The 21,372-nt window shown below is 38.1% G+C and overlaps 1 protein-coding gene across 2 annotated transcripts in view; it reads right to left on the bottom strand.

Annotated features, from left to right (window-relative positions):
* The window catches only part of crybg1a (crystallin beta-gamma domain containing 1a), a 51,416-nt gene that overhangs the window by 23,549 nt on the left and 6,495 nt on the right, over positions 1 to 21,372 (bottom strand). For both annotated transcript variants that reach the window (XM_030126626.1, XM_030126627.1), the window contains exons 2-3: positions 5,661 to 5,802; positions 522 to 1,954 (exon numbers count right to left, since the gene is read on the bottom strand). In XM_030126626.1, the coding sequence (XP_029982486.1) occupies positions 522 to 1,954; positions 5,661 to 5,802 (1,575 nt within the window). The remainder of the gene's footprint in view (positions 1 to 521; positions 1,955 to 5,660; positions 5,803 to 21,372) is intronic.

Consider the following 21,372-nt stretch of genomic DNA (forward strand, 5'->3'; position numbering starts at 1 on the left):
AAGAGTGTCTGAATGCATGCCACTCCTTTTTCTATATGCACATGTGGATCTTTAACTATGAAAAGAATTCAAACAAAAGTGTACAGGCAGTAGTCTCCAGTAGCTGTCTGTTCTGTAATGACTAACTTGTTCAGGTGGCTACAATACACCATTGGTAAACAGAGCAGAAGGCAATTGCATAAATTGAAAATAACGCTGCCATTTTTATTACTACATTTATTTTAAAATAAATATTTTTGTATCAGAAATATTTTACAACTTTAATTTACTGCTTTAAAGTCTTGCAATGGTAACATACATCCCCATGATAGTAGAATTAGAAGTATTGTATATGAATATTTCAGTGCCTCAGTGCAGGTTGAGCCTGTATTGTTCTCCCCTGCTACAATGGAGCTTGGGAACTCAGAGCTCAGGTTGCATGCAGGTTTTGCTCTCTGTTGCTCCCTATACCTCTGTTCCTACAAGCATCAAAGAGACTATTAAACAATAACCACAGTAAAATAAAATAAACAGATACATACGGTGTTGCTTCTGTTGTGTCCAAAGCCTTTGAACTTGAATCTGTGCTGCGTTCCTCTTCTGCTGTTTTGCTCTCGTCTAAACTGGGCTCTGGACTTATGCACACCTTCTGGGCAAAAAACCTATTCTTTGAAGGCAGACTTACAGTCTTGCGTGTAACACGGACTTCACTGGAACTTCGTTTATCCTTAAGGGACCTTTGCTTTGAGTCTGTGCCAGTGTCAGGCTCCTCTGGCTGCGGTAAGACGGTTTGGAACTCCCCCTCAGTCGATGCCAAGGAGACTGTGGACTCTGGCAAGCTGCCACTGGGCGGCAGAATCTCTGAGGGGGTAGCTGGGCTGTCTGCAGCACCCCGAGTAACTGAATCATCCTCAGGAATGACTGTGACAGGTATAGCAAGTACAGGAGGTGAGTCTGCTCTGGAGCCCTCCTCTTCTTCGATAATAGTCTTCTCTTTCTCCCCCTCCCTCTCCCATTCCACCTCCTCTCCCAGGTGTGTTTCCACCCATATGGCTTTGTGGAAGGAAGGGGACTCACTCCTGGGTGTGCTCTCCTTCTCAGGGGAAGGTTTATGAGCAGTGGTTATGTCAGAGAAGCTACTGCTGGACACCTGATTCCTGTTCTTGGCTTCTGAGTCTTCAATTTTCATGCCTGGAGAGTTTTCATCTTCCTGTCGGGTTGTGATGATGTGTGAGGAGGATGCATGAGAGCCTAATTTAATTCCTGATAGCGTAGTGCTGTGCCCCTTCTCTCCAACTGTTACAGAACTCTTCTTTGATGCTAAGCTTATACAGGTCAGGTTCGGTGACTTCGGAGCTGTAGTTACGCTGGAAAGGGAGATTTTAGATGTCGTCATCATGGTCTGATCATCTGTTTTATCCTCATTAGAGTCCCCTTTGTCTTTCAGGATGCGTTCTTGCAAAGTGGTCTTCAGTCTCTTGCTTACTTCTTCAACCACTGAGTCCGCAAAGCCTAACTCTGAGCCTGAATCAGCATTTAGATGAATGGTATTTACTTGGTCAAAGGGGGTGGGAGTCGCATTCCCAGAATTCCTTTCGCCACTGGATGTGCTGATTTTGCACACGTGCACTTCCCTCACACTGCTTCTTCCACTGCTGTCACTGTCTGCAAACGGCAGTGCAGCATCACCTACCAGCACAGAGGCCAAGCTTGTTGTGCTGGGACTGGAACTTTGGCTGAGGTCGCCGCCATACTCAGCTCCTGTCTTTGCATTACGTGACCAGAATTGCTGGCTGTAATGATGAGAAACAGTTGGCGTCTTTAGCCCATCCTCGTCTTGAGAATGGGATGAACGGGGGGACTGTGGGGAGCCTGCATCTGTGGAGCCATCTGAATGCTTCCTGCTGCTGCTCTTCTTTCTCTTGGAGTGGAAAAAACTGCTGATGCGATCAAACACTTTCCTCCCATCTGGATTCTAAAAGACAAGGACAGACAACAGACAGAAAGACAGGTGAGGTGGGATAGTCTGTGGCACACCCTGTTTGGCTGCTTAAAAAGGAAAACAGAAAATGAAAAGCTTGAGAGTAATGCAGAAAATAACTTCACATATCTGTTTCATGAGACACATGGTTAGGAGAGGAAAAGCGGATCAAAAACAACAAATTAACAGACTCCTGCAGAGTAGACTACCTAATTTGCAATAATATGTACATATAGAAAAGTGTTTTTATCAGGCCTAAATAAGTGAATGAATAAATCCAGACAAAACTGTAGCACCAACAATGTAGCAACAAATCTATGATATTTAATTAGACAGTGTCTTTTTGTAAGTTTTTGATCCAATCATGAAATATTTTGATAACAAGTCCATACCTAGGCAAGAAAAACCACCTACCTACAGATAAGAGAGTGTTAAAATCTCGCAAGCTAAAAACATTAAACAAATGTGGAACCAACAGCATTCAAAACAGCAGTGGGATGACTAATAACTAACCAGACAGATATAAATCTTATTTGTTGATCAGATCAAGGGTCACTCACTACAGCTGCTATAAACAAAAGGACGATGAAGCTAAATTCCATAAAGAAACTAATAATCGCCAAGCATGGTTTCAATATCTAATAGTGAAATAGGGGATAGAGTGAAGAAGCAGCACTTCTTTAACAGGATTAATGTTTTAAAACAACAGTAGTCTGTCTGAAAGGCCCCAAGGAAAAAAGCATTATGTCTGCATAATACTGTACACACCTTACAAAAGACGACTATAGAGAGCACATGTTAAGACAAGAAGACCATAATGTAATAAACAAAATACCATTTGGATTTCCTGGAAACTAAGCTGATAAATAACCTTTGGCATTCCACACCCAGCTTTTGTCTCAATGTGGAATAAAAGACAGTATTTCATGATATCTGTCTGTTATAAAGTAATTCTTACCATGATCTGTAATGATGACAGCCGCAAATCTAAGAAAAGACAAAATCCAACGTCCCACTTCTACACAAGACTACATAAAACATAAATAGTTGGTTCTCTGGTATAAGCAGCCTTACAGTCCTGGTTCAGTGTGTGAGGGAATCTACAGCCAAGTGGCCCAGCTCTGAACAAAGTGTCTCACTTGAGGGCATGGCCATTTGCATCACAGCTCCAGTGTAAAAAAAATATGGTGAAAGACAGTTCACATGACAAAGTAGTGAAAGGAATTCACAATCCAGGTAAATTTAAAGGGTGTGGATAGAAAACCCAACCCTTCGACATTCTAAAGTTGTGCAAATCAACAGCACATCTGTTATCTCCTGAAGACTTCTCTTTGTATCAGCTATGAATCATACAACTAATATGGGCTATATTGGTTTAGAGGTAGCACTGCAAATATACAGACATGTAAAATTCACTTTGTCAGTGTCTACACTAAAAGCTCATAACTCGGCTACTGACAGTAAACTGAATACTTTCTTACTGGTGAAGGACTTTCCTGGGATAAAAACCTCTTACAACACAGCCTGTCATGTGTCCAACATTTCCATAAATTCACTGAGCAAATAACAAGTTAAAGGCAGACTGTGGCTTGGCTTTCCAGTTCAATTTTAAACAGAGACAAAACCCAACAAAATCGCCTCAGTCTGTTGTTTTAGCAGTATCATGGTGTAATAGTCTTAGGATACTGTACCCCCAAGTTGTTGAGACTCTCTCACAAATCCACCGCTTTGAAGCAACAAAGAGTGAATAGAAGAAGAGCATATATAAAGTTTCCTGTATCCAGTGTATTCAAGGATTGAACGGCTACCTGTCATCTCTTTGTGTAAAGCTAATAGCTCTACACTCAGCATTCTCCTTATATTTAGTCACAACATTGACAAACATCAGGTAGGTGGAGATTTACAACCATATCTATGTGTATTATGGCCACTTCCTTATCAGTTAGCCAAAGCTTTGCTTCATTCTCTGATCTGAGCAATAGGTAATAATAAAACCACACAAAGACACAGTAATGAAGAACTTATTTACAGGTCAATAAAACATTGGATTTAGTCTGCAAACAGATTAACAACAGTGTTAATGGGATTTTTGAAAATTAGAAACCCAGATAAAATAAACGGATACTCTAGATACTCTGACGTGTCGCCTCTATACAACTCATATATCAACAAATATCCCTAAGAGCAGGTTTGACAGGTTTCAGTCTATGGAAAGTAGCTCTGGGACAGTGAGATCCCATGGGATTACGTGCTTAGTGTCTTAAAGGGAAAGAGCACAGGAGTCCAGTACCAGAACAGGTGTGTATTTCAGACAGGTAAGTGTGTCAGTCGGTAGGGTTTCTCCACTGTCCCCTACAGGCAGCAATGACAGAAAACAGCCTCAACCTGTTGATGATGTTCAGCGGTTTGGAGATATAAAGTGAACAAAAACCACTAACCAACACTCAAATACAGATATTGTTAATTATGCATGAATCACTGTGAATAAACCTCGTGTACCCTTTGTCAACAGCCTGGAATAGATAAAGCAGAGGAGAAACTACTGTGGAACAACTGCCATTCTAATAAATGGCCATTATTTTATGTACGGTTTCAAGTCTGTGTTTTGTAATGCAAATAAAAACACCTTAAGTTTATTAACATAAATACACACTATCAGCTGCAGAATAAACAAACCTTCCCTAAACATAAATTTATCAAATGAGTAAGTTAGCAAGCCATTTCAAACAAGGATCTGATAACAAGAAAGGAGAAAAGTTACAAAGTCCAAATATATGTTAATACATGGAAAAACATCTACATTCTCCATGTGCAGTATTCTCACAATGTACCAGCTCCATATGTCATATGTTATGACAGGGATCTCCACATTTACTGGATGATCAGCTATTTTCATCTTTTATTGTTGTTGAAAATGAACATATGAAACACTACTTTAAGACATGACTAAACTTTTTTTTTTAAAAACCCGAATACTGTAATAGTGATAATATTCCATAGAGTTTACATTTCAAAATGTTGTTTATCTGAAATCTATCCCATCGTAGATCAGTGAGTCAGATACCACTGCCTTCCATTGTCATTTGAGCCAAGTTTATTTCTCCTTTTTTTGTCCCAAAGGACACAAAGTCTGCATTTATGAATGATTTAAAACGTTTTTAGAATCCAATCACATACTTATTTACCATTTATCTTTTAAGCTTCTACTTGATTTCCAGTTATGTATTTGTATTATCATTTGCTGTGCATGTTTGTCTTGTTTGTACATGCTACATTCATTCATCCACATAGGATGGTATTCTGTTCCTTCCATATGGAAACACTGTTTTGTTTTCTTTGTTGTTTGTCATTGTAAAAAAGTGGAAATACTAATGACTTCACACTCCCATATCTGTTTGGATACATACAGCAAAAGAATTAATGAAGAAAAATAAATAAATAATTGGGGGAAAATTATTTCAAAGCAAAGGAGCATGACGTTTTACAGTTGCTGAAAACTGGGAATACATGTAGAAAACATGCACACAATCACATACAGTATGCATGTGATAACACTTGCAGAAAAAATATCAACAATGAAAGCTCTTGACATCGTTGTAAACCCTAAAGTTTGGCGAGTTTAACTTCATGCATGTAGTTTCTTATCTGGAATAATTTCACAGCACTCATAATGAAGTGAAAAGGCATTAAGAAAACTAACCTTAAAGAATTTTGAGGGCGAAGTAGGGCTGTGTGGCTGAGTCATGTCGAAGCTTATCATAGAGCTGGCCTCAGATTGAGGGTCCCACTCCGACTCGGTCCGGAAACTGCATTCTGTGGAAACACTCATCTGGTCGTAGCTCCTGGTGGGGAGAGAGGCAGGAAACAGAGAGAGAGGAGGGGGAAGGGTGCAGAGAGAGGATGTTTTGTCATTGGCTTTTGTTTCTCCTCTCGCTGTACATTTGTTCTGTTTTTATTAAGAACAACTCAGCTGTTTTACTACAATTTCACAACTATTTCATAGATCTCTATATTTTAGATCTCTAAAATATGCACTTCACACAGGATCATTGCTCTTTATCCAAATAAAAATTCCAGATTTTTCCTAAACTGCAATCCCCCCCCCCCCCCCCCCCCCCCCCCAAGACTTTGACTTTATGTATTTTTATACTTGCGTGTCTACTTGTTTGGTTGAGATTGTACCTGTTGTGTGTAGTAGAAAAGTTCATTTTAATAAATATATGAACGAAAGAATGAATGAATGCATAATTTGCAGTAAATTATGTTTTACTCACAGAAGCATTTAACACATATGAAAATCACAAAAGTGCATGGATATCACACAAACAAGTTTCACTAGAATCATTCCAGTACCGACCAGTTAGTGAAATCATATCCAGTTTTATATATGCTTTCCTCATGTGTTTCTTATCTTACAAGATTATGTGCCTTTGAACATACTCTAACGTTCAACTATGAGAGAAACTTTTTTCCATACTTTATAAAGATTTTCACACAAAATTCCACACTTTTCAAGGTCTGGAACACAGTTTCAAAATTCCATACTTTCAACACCTACTCAAGCACCCTGTTCACAGTCCTTTTCAATATTCTAAAGGTGAAACAAATCTAAAAATGATACTGTTTTATCATTTATGTAAACACAAGAATGCAAGTTACATATGGGCTCATGCCTGGTCCCAGTTTACACATAACATTCCTCCATAAGCACATAGGAAAAAAATAAGGCCCAACCCTGCTCCGCTGTGGTGTGGGACGTATTGATGTTCCCAGCTGCACTGACAGCTCTAATTGTTTTTATCTGCAGTGACGTTATCCCATTCTGCTTTTGCATACAGTTAGACAAACACACAGAGGAGACACATGACATGACACTGGATGGACAACATTCACTCCTCAGTGTCAAACCGCTCAAGCTAAGCAATTAGAGCGGCATCGAGGATTCTGAAACACGTGTGAGGCATGAGGAGGCTGACCGTGAAAGGAGGAGTGGTTTTCAGTTGCCTTAATGTGTTGACAGACAAATCACACCCTGTTTGGAACCACGTAGGACTAAGCTGCCTCAAACAACAATAGACTGACTGGACTGAATCTGTTGTTTAGAGGAGATGGACTTTTTGAAGCCAGATGTTCAGATAGTAGAATAATAATATCCTATCAAGTCATGAAGTGTACACACAAAACAGACTGCAGTGTCATTAATTTCCCCAAAATGCAACATACATAGAGGTCAACAGTCACTCTTGCAGCAATATTGTTGTCTTTAAAATCAAAGGGCCAAATTCAGAAACTAGAAGCACTCGGAGAGCGCAGACCTCCGCCAAGGCTGATCAGTGCCCCCCCCCACCCCACCCCCACCCCCGTGGGCCCCCCCACCCCCGATCACCACCAAAATTTAATCATTTCTTCCTTATCCCATTTCCAACAAACCCTGAAAATTTCATCAAAATCTGTCCATAACTTTTTGAGTTATGTTGCACACTAACGGACAGACAAACAGACAGACAAACAAACCCTGGCAAAAACATAACCTCCTTGGCGGAGGTAATAAAATTATTTACATGTTGTCAGCTGAAGGGGTGATTTTATTTCCTTGTCCCTAAGGTTCAATCAACAGGTGATTGCAGTACTGTTTTTCGCCACATGGGGGCAGAGTCTGACTGTTTTTTCAGAAAAGCTGGCAGCGAGACAACTCAACCAGCATGAATTTTGACATGAATTTACTGTCTGTGTTGCAACGTGCCAAGACAATAAAGACAATCTGAGCAGTTGGTGACTGACTGAGGCAAACTAAATGAAAACAAACCTGCGTATTACATCTTCCTGAAGTAAAAACATTTACAGTAAATGGAGTTTTGAAGAAAAGTTACACAATGTGTGCCAGATTTGCTGCTATTCTTTCACAGAGGTCTATTTGATATCCTATAATATTTACATTCTTTGTGAAGGCTGAGCTGCAGGATGAAGCAGCCACACCTCATCAGTTGTGATCCTCGAAGGGCTTCAACTTGATAAAAATGATGATGTAATTGCACTCGGCTAAAGCTATAAGTACATGAGTTAACATCAATATATCAGTTTGGTTCAGTTTTGCTCATGAACTCAATGTTTATTCAAATGGAAAAACCTGAAGAGACAAAATCTTTACCTCAGTTTCTGTAATTAATGACATTCATTGCATTTTAAGGCTTAAAAGGTATTAAGGAAAATCATTTTTGCTACATATCTGTTGCTCTAGTTAGTGACATATCATTTCTTCTGAACAAGTGCAAACATATCGCATTCACCCAAATGTGTCATATGGAAATGTAAGTGACAACAGTCTGATCATGCCGATACATGAGCGTAGAGAGAGTTAGAGGCAACAGCATCCACAACAGTTACACTGAATTAATACTCCTCAGTCGAGTGTTAAGGTCCTGCTGCAGATACCACTGGCATGGGAAATGATTTATAGCATGGTGTAGGATTTTACATGCTGACTTTTATTGCACACTATCGGATGTAACCTACTGTACATCATTGGGCTGCATGAGAGGAAAATGTATCTGTTACTAAAAGAAGAATTCATCATTTTGCATCTGCTGTCTTAACTATTGACCAAAATATGACAGGTACAAGAGAAAGTAAATGCAGGTCAAGCAGACTAATCATTCCCACAGTTAAATGTTTCTTTATGGAGGCATACAACACATAATGTCTGAAATGCAGATTAAACCTGCGAAGAGCTTGAAAAGCTTCAGCCGTGCAGAGCTTGTGCACTTGTGTGAGCAAAGGTGATTTCCTCATCTTTCACACCCTTTAATTCAGCTGAATTCACTAAAACCGTATCAGTGGATTTCAGTTAAATGTCAAAGACAAGCGGATGAAGCTTTATTTGAGCTGTAATCTTCTGGCAATGCCATGTAAATATTCTCAAAGAAAACTTCATGGTAAAACAATTTAAATGTATGCACTCACGTTAACACACAAAGCAATAAAAGAGATTTGAGTTTAATGAATTCAGGGCTGGGTGGAGGTCGACTTTTCTTTATTGAAACCATGAAGAGGGGAAGTCTCTAATACTTTCTGCAACTTCACACATCACATTTGGGTTCTATTTCACGAGTGTCCACAATGACTATAGGCCATATGTTTATAGTGAGAGTAAAATGTGACTCAAGCATTCTGACTATAAAAAACAAAAACAAAAAAAACCCCTTGAGAATAACCCTTTGAACTTATTGCACCTTTCCAAAGCTGTCTTCCTGGCTCCTTATCAACATGTAGAAGCAAACTCGCTCTAACTTGTCTGAGCCTTTTCTTTGTTGCACCACAGACAAACGCTGCACTGTTTCAACTGCTACTACTTATGGGATTTTAACTAGGAATGTTTAGTGTTGCTTTTAATACACCATGGTAACTGATTTCTCAATGATCCCAGGTAGGAAATTTGATGTTCTAAACACTACTACAGGTTATACGATACAGACACTGAAGTGGAAGGTGTGACATGAAAAAACAAACATTTAACTGTGCTGAGTGGTGTTAAACTGTAGCACGGGTTTCTACAAGTTACATTTAAGACTTTTTAAGACTTCTTGGAAGAAGAATTTAATGCCCATTTCACAGCCATACTGGCAAAAATGTGTTACTCATAGAATTTAGGAAAATGTATTAATTTACTCCAATGCCTTGATTCCCACTGTTCTGAGTCATTTCTCATTGGGGGCTGCAAAGTTAGCGGTAATTGGTTCCTAATCTCAATATAAATTGTCTGGTTCAAACGGGTAGAACCGAATAGACCAGGGGTGGCCAAACCTGGTCCTGGAGAGCCACTATCCTGCATGTTTTAGAGGTATCCCTCTTCCAACACACCTGATTCAAATGATAAGCCTATCATCAAGCTCTGCAGAAGCCAGATAACAACCGTCAGGTGTGCTGGAAGAGGGAAACATCTAAAACATGCAGGATAGTGGCTCTCCAGGACCAGGGTTGGCCACCCCTGGAATAGACTAATGTTACTTACTTAGCAACTTGGACACATTTAAACACAATATAGCCAACAAGTTTATAGCAACATAACTTAAGACTTACGATATCAGATTTAATAATAAAGACTTTTTACATGTATTAAATGCAGATTTGTAAATCCAAGACTTTTTAAGACCCCATGGGAACACTGGTAGCAATTCTACATACAGTAAAGCCTCTATTTGTGTTCTTATGACCTTACTCTGCAAACCTTACCAAAACAGCATGAAGCAGCTTGAGATGACAGCATGATTAATAAAACGGATGAAAAGACGTACTTTCAGTTAAGCAACTTCTTGATGAGTCATGTGTGAGAGCATTATGAAATCAACAGATACAGAAATCAATCATAGCAGAATAAAAATGTAGATATAGATAAATCTGATTGCAGCATTTTAGAAATAAAACATCACACTAACTGAGTCAGAGCAACACAAGTGAAGTCCCTAATCACTCATCATCACTCAAACAGGCTTTAAGTCATGACTGCCAACAGCACTTCATTTCCTGTGTGTCTGTGCTGAAGCTCTTACGTTGTTTAGCTCTACTCTAAAAGGCTGCTGTTGACCCTGACAGCTTGTTTAAACTTTAGACTACAGTAAAGTAACATTCAGTTTGTTTAGAGGGTTTTCTTCTGTAAATAACGGCAGTGGTAAACTCTTTCGTCTGTTTCTGCAGGCATTATATTTCAGAAAACAAAACCTTTTCTCTTACTGTGTTGCTTTGCGTTATCCTGTACATATATTTACAGCTAACAGTTTCCATTGCACGAAACTATCACAAGCTTTGTTGGCCTGCAGGTTCTCAGACAATCCAGACACTGGCACCGACCTGATACAACATGCTATTGCCAAGTGTTCATATCAACACCCACTCATCGTTAACGGCACAGGAATAAACAAGCAAATAAAATAATCTGATTTCAGTGAGTGGGGCAAACTTGCAGAGCTACTGAATAACCTCGAACAAGGGATGGAAAGGATTCAACTCCTGACTCACTCTGTGCTAAGCATATGAGGGGTATAATGAGTCACTGGTGGCTGTTGATGGAAGGTATCTTGCTTTAATATACAAAAAGAAGCAGACCGCACTGGAGAAGGGCACTGAATGTGTACACAATAGAGTGGGCGTGGCTGGACGGCTGCCTGATGTGAGGACGTGTTGCCCAATAGAACTCTGGGAGCTGGCCAAAAAGGATGAAGTGGATTCAGCAAAAACCAGAGGCTCACGCTTCTTCACTGGATATAATTTATCACTTCATTTCAGACAACATGAGTATGATAAAGGTTAATTGACAGATAATACATTCATAATACAAACAGATATTATAACTCAAAGCCCTAATGACGAGATATCTGCTGGCTCCAATGGTGCTTTTCACTGTGAATCTAAAGCAGCTGTTGTTTGTAAGTGTATCTGGGAGTGCCTGGAACCACTGCTGCAGGACAGAGTGTTTGCCAGATGCTGGGTGGGTCTGAAGTAACCAGTAGGCTGCAGCCACTACTCTTCCACTTGGACTAGAGCTGAATGACAGTGAGCAATGGAAACCCAGTCAGCCAAAGAGTATATACATGTTCTTCACGTATTTGTTCAAGTACATACATGTTCATGTGTTTTCAAATACAGACTAATTGTTCTTGGAAATGTGTGATTCCAACCTGGAAAAAGTTAATTGCACTGGAACAGTAAACTGCATCCATGCATCCAGAATATTACACCTCCAATCACCATGGTGACATGAGGCAGTTGTGATATCATCACAGACTAGTGGAGAACAGTAGCTCGTAAAGCTGACATGTTGATTTTGGAAGATGTGCCAAAAATTCCACCGTTAATTTTTTTTCTGGCTCCAAAAGTTCACCGGGTTTTATAATTAATAAAATCACAATTACAAGGTCATCCTGTATAGTTGTATAATCATAAACGGCTGCAAGTGTAAAAACCAGTATATGTGTGGTGAGGTTTTGGATTCAGTGACACTGACTAATGCGGGATGCTCCAACAAGCAAAATGAAAGTCACTAGATTTATTTTTTTTATACTCTTTAATTAATTTTGTATGCTTGCTGTGAAACAAATACATGTTTTATACACAGTAGTGATTTGCGTTTTCTGTTTCAACAAAGCAAATGGATTCACATCAACATGTTGTCCACAATAAAGTCACAATATGATCCCCAAATCCAGAAGCCCTAGTTTTTTTTCATATTAAGAATGAATGAACCTTCCTACTATGCAGGATGTCTCAACACTAAGGTAAATGAAACTGCATGTTTTCTCGTAGATATTTATTATGCTCAGTGTGTTTCAATAATGCTAAATCCCACTATGAACTTTCTTTACCATGGAAAAACTTCAGGCAGTTTGCTGTGCTTGCATAATCCTCTCTGGACTTCATGAAACCCTCTTCTTTCCAATCCAGGAGGTGTGTTTGTGCGGGTGCTACTTTTCAGTGTGTTTATGTGTACAGTTTGTTATATATTAGCTATTGTTTGCACACAGGTTTTACAGTATGCATGCATTACAGGACCAAGTCCAGGTTATGTTTACTTTTCAGTCATTTTAATGGCTTTGTTGGCTGTTTGAGAGTTTTCTATGACACAAAGGGTAACAATGAAGTGTTTATGCTGGAGTTACCACCCAGCCACTGTGACTGCCATTCAAGGAGCTGTGTACAACCATCACATATCAAAATCTATTCTGCACAAAGATAAAGACAAACTGAGATCAATACAATATACAGAAACACTGCATAGACTCACAGCATACCATTCTTTTTCCAAGGCTCGATCAGTCAAACAAATGTACAAGTCATTACAGAGAGCAAAGTATATGTCTGATTGTAAGTAAACAACAAATCAACAAACCTCAAAATCTATCTTCAAAATGGAGAGTGTGTATACAAGTACATGCATACAGATACACACAGATGCACTAAGAGAAAGGTCAGAGGATGTGACTTTTAACTGCTATGTGTCTTTACACAGTGACATAAAAAGCATTCACTCCTGATGAAAGTTTTTCCTTATGTATTTGTTTCAAAAATGGAGTCATTGTCAGTAAAATGTCAGTTTTTGCAACAACATCATCAATGTCAAAGTCAAAACAAATTTCAACAAAGCAATGTCAATTAAATGCAAACATATGACATAAAATAAGTGACTGCATGAGTAGAGGAAGAAAAGGAAAGAAGAATCTTTTACTTAAACTGTAAGTAATTTCCTGGTTCTTTACACAATAGCAGCACATATTTGATAAACCTAAGAGACGCTGGCCCAGTTTCAGAAGGAGTCGTTGTATTATAGCTGAAGGCAATGAAGATGTATTTCCAGTTGCTCAAGTTTTTGTTATTCTAAAATCTATTGCTTCTTATTCAAATGTATCCTTGTAAGTGGAGCTGGTCATAATGAAGGCTGGGTTTGAGTTATAAGAGACCAGATGATGTGTTTTCACTTTTACTTCTAGACTGACACTTCAAGAACTTCAGTGATTCTGGTTCACACTTAGAGAAAATGTTTTCACTAAGGTCTATTTTAAAATAAGAAGCTTAGGCCATTGAGAGTCTAATAATCTTTACCATTTTTCTTTCATTTTCTTGGCAAGATATTTAGGGATAGGGAAGCTTAGTTTTGACAGATCCTACATTGTTAGTTGAGCCACCTACTTCAAACGTCTACCACAGTTACAGAGAGAAACTTGTAGGGTGTATTTGTAAGGGTTTGGCAATAATAATAGTATGGAATTAATTATTGCAAAGAAGTAAACAAGTAGCTTTATAGAAGAAGCCACATCACCAAAAGTGTTCCGTTTCCTACAAGTCAACACCAGGGCTGTGTATCGGCAAGAATCTGGCGATATGATACAAATAACAATTCTAGGATCATGACACGATATATCACGATACTGTTAAAAACACAATTTTTTGTTTGTTTCTTCTTTTAAAATGACTATTTCCTGGAAGAATTGAACTGCACCAGAAATCTGCACAAATACTAAATACATTTTTATTTCATCCCAACAGGATCTAATGTTATATCACAAAATGCTCCTGTGTTCAAACTGAAATTATGTTTTACAGACATTACAGTTTAAGATCCTGTTCAAATGTTCATATTCTATTAGTTCAGAACTAACATCAGAACATTATTTTAGTTCAATCCCAACAAAGGAACTACCATCGTCCTCTCAGACAGTAAAAAGTGCTTTTAGGATGCGTCAAATAACCAATATTTAATAAAACACAGTTAAATAATAATAAATAAGATATAAACAATGAAGAAACCCCCCCCCAAAAAAAAATCAACCTCCGCCATATCTGCATTTGAATAAATACCTAAAATTATCAATATAGTACTTTTTAATATTGATACAGGATTGTGAAAAGAAATATCATGATATATTACAGGACCGATATTTTCTAACAGCCCTAGTCAAGACTTTACAACAGTTTTTGCATATTTGGAGATAAAAATGTTTTCCGTTGAGTTAGAAAATAACTGTTTTTGTGGAAAAAACGCATTAAACTCAAATTGAGAGCTTCTTTATTATGACTTATACCACAGCTGTAATGGTTTTTCATTTTTAGACAACTGCAGAAAAGTATCTGAGAACATTCACTGCTTAACTGTTCTGATATAATTAAATAAAACTACACGGACGGACAGGGTGATGTGAATAATGAAATAACACACCTACCACTTTAAGAAGTCAAGTTAGAGTATGAGACTGTAGCACACGGCTGACTTTGATATGTATTATGTATGTGTCTGCACAGGATTTGTCTTTCCATTCATTGATTCTTGTTCCAATTTCCTGAGAGCTGTTAATATACTTCACAGGATTAAGTACTGTTCTGCTAATTTTGCTTGAGGGAAACTTCCAATAATACATTCTTTAGGTATTATACACTGTATATGTGTATTACATGCCTATCCATGCTGACATTTTGATGGTGGAACAACTTCACTAGAAGACTGACATTACCACTAGAGAGGCTAAAAATTGTATTGATTCGCTAAACTTCCAAAATTGATGTACATTTTCCAGGATGACCACAGACCAGAACCAGAAGAGAAGAGCTGTAATTTGTAGAGCCGAATTCAGCTGTGGCTTTTACAAGCATAGAACATGAGCAGTCACACTGGCAAAATGACAAGCCCTGCTGAATTTAAGGTAATTGTTTTATTGAAAATCTCTTCTGCAATCTGGTCTAGCAAGGATCTGATTTAGGACTGTGGTTTGAATGTGAATTTGTTCCAAAAACCAAACAAACAGCAACACTCTATGAAGAATTAAATATTAGGCTACTAAAATATCCTCATCCTACAGACAACCGTCATGACAAATCATTTTACAGCAACTGATAAAAAAAAAAAAAAAATCAATGGCAAAATAATAGGTGAGTAAAGAGTAAAGATACTATACTATACTGTAGTGGAACCACCCAGAACCTTCAGTGTTATCTCCTGGAGACCTTGAAACATTCAACACATCATGACGGTGTTGACTCATGGTTAACTGACTGGTCAGTTCACATTGTCATCATTTAAGCCATACTTCTGCAAAAGTCTAAAGACACCATAAAACGTGTTGCATTAGTGTTTTGTCAGGTATGGCCTCTACGTCTTTACACATTCCTAATCACTTATGAGCTTTACATTTCAGAGTTGTAAAAAACTTCCTCTGTGCGTGTCACTCTGAGTACAGTCTAAAGCAGGACCAGGCATCGCAAACCCCTCAGAGACAGAAAAGGCTTCAAGGTCTAAAAATGTTACTGGTCTATAGGTGGTTGTGTAAGTTCAGATAATGTTCCAAATCCACATGCTGGGATTTTTATTGTTCTAGTAAAGTTTTCTGTACAGAGACCTACAAGTTTCATGTCTACACCTACTCTGTGTCGTTTAGTCCCATTCAGTGGTTAAAATGTAAGGCACCTCTTTCTCAACGCACTCCCTCAAGCAATATCCTTCAAATGTGAGTGAATTCGTTTCCCAATTCCCCCTACAGCCTTCTACATGCTTTGTTTGCAAAACATCAGCTCTTTCCCACAGTTCCTCTGAAATACTGAACCAGTCAAGACTTAAAAGAGTAATATTCACTAATAATAGATACAATAGGAATACTATAGTGAATGACTGTAAATATACTGTATTTGTTAATGTTAGATTTACCTTCATGAATGTAAATACATACAAACACTGTACTGTATAACTTTGACCGGTTGGTTAAAAGTAACTATTCTAGCCATCTGTAAATTGTTTGTCATGAGAGTCATGAGGTAGTACCTGTTTAAGACCCATAAAGGTTTGGCAGTGTCTATAAACATCACAAGCAGTGACTGAAATAGCAGTAAATCATTTCACATCATCTCATCACAAACATCACAACAAAGCGCTAGTCTGGCCGACAAAGAGCATTCCTACAGAAAGACTCTTGACAAAGAATGCAGAAATCAGGTAGGGAACGAAGCGGAGCTCAGGTGAAGAACTTTGTGGGTTCTAAAACCAATATGATATTTTGGAGTAGAAAAATGGAAAAAGACAATCAATCAGGAAATATCATTTCACCCATATTTGTGAAAAAACAAAAAGAACAATCAAAATTGCCAAAAATCTACAACGCCTGACTTAATTAGAAAGTAGAAATCTGTTCAACTGAAAATCAAGCTCAGTTATAAATGAATAAATCTGCAACTGAACCACGTTTGGAGTAGCCTGGCCAGCCATCCGGTTTTCTCCATATATTCAGTACTGAGAAAACAGTCTGGAACTGCTCCAGTGAATTATGCCCAATCTATTTTATACCGGACCAATCACAAGTCTTGGGGGCGGGTGTTTCGCAATGCATCATATACTCCAACTTCCATTTGTCGCAAGTCAAAATCAGCTCCAAGTCCGCAAATCTCTTTACAAATGTTGTCGGTCATTTAATTCAAAAATAAGGATTGAATTACAGATTACACCCTGACCGTCTTTCTCAATAAGAAATCTGTCTGGGGAAGGCAGGACTAACAGGCGCTGAGTAAACCAATCACAGATGAGACGAACGTGACGCTTTTGTCAGAGAAATTTAGGAATACAGAGTGTAATCTGTAATACAATCCTTATTTTTGAATCAAACAACCGACAACATTTGTAAAGAGATTTGCGGACTTCGCAGCAAAAAGAAGTCAGTGTATTGTGAAACATCTGCCCCCAAGACTTGTGATTGGTCCGGTACAAAATAGATCAGGCATAATTCACAGCGAATGGAGCAGGTCCAGACTGTTTTCTCAGTGCTGAATAAACTGAGAAAACCGGATGGCTGGCCAGGCTACTTTTGGAGGTCTGCCAATGCCAGTCCTTTACAAAAACATCCCATCAGTGCCCATTTATCATTTGGCAATTCTCGATCTGGAACGGCTGAAACACAAACAACTGCAATATTCTTTGTTGTCTGTGTTTTTGTGCAACACATTCTCACTGCAAACCCATCTACAGCAACAGCAAAATGCACTGGGACTGTGACTCTTTATCAGTTAGGTTTTAATGGGTATAACTAAAAGCATAGGCTACATTTGTTGATCTTAATCAGTTTATAAAACATAAAAGCACATAATGATCACCACCATCATATCTGTAATGTAACAGATCTTGCCATTTGTTCACACCTTATGTAAAACCCACTAAAGTTTTTACACAGGTCACAGACACAGCAACAGCTTCAACTATATATACAGAAAACTTAACAGCTAAAACAGATGAAATAATGGCAAGGGGACAAGATGAAAGAACGACAGATAAAATATCAAATAAAATAATCTCCAACATATGTTAATGTATTTGATATGAAGCTCTTCTTTACTGACTGATGAAGAGTTTGTTTTGAAATAATAATACCTGGATATCTGCTATTGATGAGAACTTATTTAACAGCTGATTGATAATTTCCTGGTGCATAGCCTATTATTTGTTAACGAACAATATAAACTGTTAAAACATGGTTATTGCTGTTTCACTTTAAGTAGTATTCATTTGTAATGATTCTTATGTCTCTATGGTTCATGGTCTGTAACTCATTGAATGAGCAATGCAGTTCAAAGCAAGAGAAGCAAATACACTTGCAGGACTGAGTATTGAACAATACTGTGCATTATTTTAATCCAACCAGCATCCTGATCTTTAACCCTGTACCATTTGTATACATGCATGTACTGTACACACTGGTCTAGTGGATGTCTGACACCACAGCGTCTCCTGTGGATACTGTTCTGTCCTTGTTTGCATGTAAATGAGCAGGTGTGGAAAAGCCACAGCTCAGGTCGATGTTGTGAACAATAACACTTTCACCTTCAAAGACCGAACTCCTAATCTGTCCTGTCTGACACTCAGCTGTTCCAACAGTCAGGACACTGGCTTTCTTGGAAACGGTGTCAAACAGTTGAGCTCTCAATAAGAAGTAGTAAGGAACAGCAGCTGTATGAAAATATTCAATGAATGTTATCTTCACTGTCAACAGGCTACAGTAAACCTATCTGTCACACAGCTGTTAAAAATAGCTTGGTTATGTTCTTACAGTCGTGATACAAGTATAAATACAGTCATTACAGCTGCAGGTCAACTGATTTGGGTTTTATTCCGATTTGTAAAAGTCAAAGTAATAATAGTAATAGTGAATCATCCACTTACACTCCACAAAAACTTCAATACTGTGGACAGTGACTTCAACAGAATAAAAAAAAAAAATGAACTGAGCAAGTCAAAGTAATTTATTAATAAACTGAACATCAAACTAACCATGAAAATATAGGTAATTGTAAGTGTGATTTTCAATTTTTGAGCCATTATTTTCCTTCCAATTAAGTAATTCTACACTAGATGCCTGATATCAGTGATCAGACAACACTGAAGCCAAGTTCTGTTCATATTTATGACTGGTGATTGATCATTTCATCAGTATATCTACAATCAGTACAAGTCTGTTCCATTATGCTATCACTTTATTCTATTACCAGTTGTATGAAATTGTTATTATTATTTTTGTAGGAATACTTGTCTGTCCAAGTGAATATTTGTGCCAAATTTGTAAACGACTCAAACATTTCTCAAAGATCATTTTGTGTGAACAAGTTAATTATGTTGTGCAGACATGATAATTAACTAGATGGTTATCTTGTTTGCACAAAACGAATAAGCTCTTTACATAAGATAAAGGGAGATGTTTAATTATTCTCTGTGAAATCATTATCTTGTGTGCACAAGATAGTATTATGTGCAATAAGACTATAAGAAATGTCAGTTTTTTGGACCTTAAAGGCTCCATAAAGTCAAAATAATAAATACTTATATAGTTAAATCTGGATCACTGTAAAAGCTCACTGTGACAAATATGTAGTTTTTGTTAAGCTACTGTTTTCTACCACAGGTTAATATGTCAAACAGATTTATCTATCTCTAATCCATTAAAACAAAAATGTCTCAGAAATTAATATACACTGAGCAAAAATATAAACGCACCATGTAAAATATTTGTGTAAAATGAGGTGCATGGCCCAAAATGAGCTCATGATGTCTTATAATTGTAATCTGTTGATTTGTAAACAAACTTTGTGTCCATCTCTGCAAGTGAGCACTTGCTCAGTGATCCCACCCACAACACGGTTGTGGCATGTCCAGATGCTGCTCAAACAGTGTTAAAGTATTCAGGCCCTCCTTATACTGGAGACAATAAAAGGAAACCTCTAAATGTCACATTTCCTCAGATGTCATCATGCCAAAGACGTCCCAAATCATGCAGGAATGGTTCTGGATAACATTGCATAGCTCCGTGTAGCCCTCAACGAGGAATGGAATAACATTCCACAGGCAACAATTGACAATGCTGTCAACTCCATGAGAAGACGATGTGTCGCTCTATGGAAAGCCAATGGTGGACACACAAGATACTGAGTTGTGATTTCTTTCAACCAGCCCCCACCATGTCCATATGAATGTCCCTGAATGCCAGACGCTACAATCGTTTTCTGACGGACAGTAATCTGTACCGCATTGATCAACAAAATAAATTGTGTGTGGTTTCATATATTGTGCAAAACCTCATGCATTAAAATTTAAAGTGTCACATGGTACGTTTATATTTTTGCTCAGTGTAGATCAAACTCATCAACAGAAACTGACTCAATTTTGTAAAAAATAACAACGATGTGTCAGTCTCTAAGTAAGCTGAATCATCTTTGTGAAACTGGGCTTTTATTTCCAAACCTCCTGCAGCACATGAATCTGAATCATCATTACGTTTGTGTTCAACTCAATCAGAAACTGAGCTATTGATTACTGCTAATGAATTGCTCATCGTTGTGGGACCACAAGTATTGCATACAATCATGTGCCTTGTTCAGTTTAACTCCACACCTTAACCGTAGGGAAAATGAAAGAGCAGGAATCCACAGCCTCCACTAAAGGGTGTGACACATTCATTTAGTGTGTTAGATTTGATTAGATAAGACATGAACACAGACGCCTTCATCCTGTTTTGGATCGATTATAATATTTCGAGGACTATGGCCCACATATGCATCTTTACATAAGCTCTGAAACAAACAAAGATGGACGCTGAAGTGTTTCCAGTCCTCACCGCTATCTGTAAAATTGAACAGGTTGTACTTTTCTTCTCCCTCACCCCCGTTCATGGAGTATTTCAAGCGCTACCCTGGCCAGATTCCTCCAGGTTACAGATCTGGAAAACTAAGCAGCTCTGAGACATAATTCACATCTGTCAATGTGACAGAGCAAACACACCTCTAAGTAAAGTGATGTCATGTTTATGTAAAATGTACTTTTAACTGATAGGTTACACAGTGGAGGTATTTGTTTCTGCATCGTAGGTAGAGAATATGGAGCATTTGCCTGGATGATCCAGGTGTGGATATTTGCTCAGTGCTGTACAAACTCAGACTTAGCAGCACTCAAGGCCAGTAAACAGATAGAGCAGATATAGAGGTTCAGCGCCTTAAAGCCTGTAAACTTCATAAAAAAGGCACAGGAAAAAGTTCATGACCTCAAAACACAGACATGTTTTTACATCTACAACACACAGTGGAAGTCCTTGTTTAAAAGCATATATTGGTATTATCAGTGAATTAAACCTTCAGGATCCACTTTGTAAGATTTAGGGTGAATTAAGAGGATACAATGTCTATAATTATAGTTTCATTAGTGTATAATCACCTGAAAATGACTATGATTGTGTTTGTGTCATAGAAGGACCCATTTAAATCTACAGGGGGAGTGGGTCCCCTCCTCTGAGTCCACCATTTGTGTCATCGTGTTTCTACAGAAACTCAAAACAGACCTCCTTTTCCTCTTTTTTCATTTTCATGGTAGGTGTCATAAAGCATTATGGTTAAGTACAGTCACCCACTAT

The sequence above is a fragment of the Sphaeramia orbicularis genome, chromosome 22, assembly GCF_902148855.1.
Source record: "Sphaeramia orbicularis chromosome 22, fSphaOr1.1, whole genome shotgun sequence".
In the NCBI taxonomy this organism is placed as follows: Eukaryota; Metazoa; Chordata; class Actinopteri; order Kurtiformes; family Apogonidae; genus Sphaeramia; species Sphaeramia orbicularis.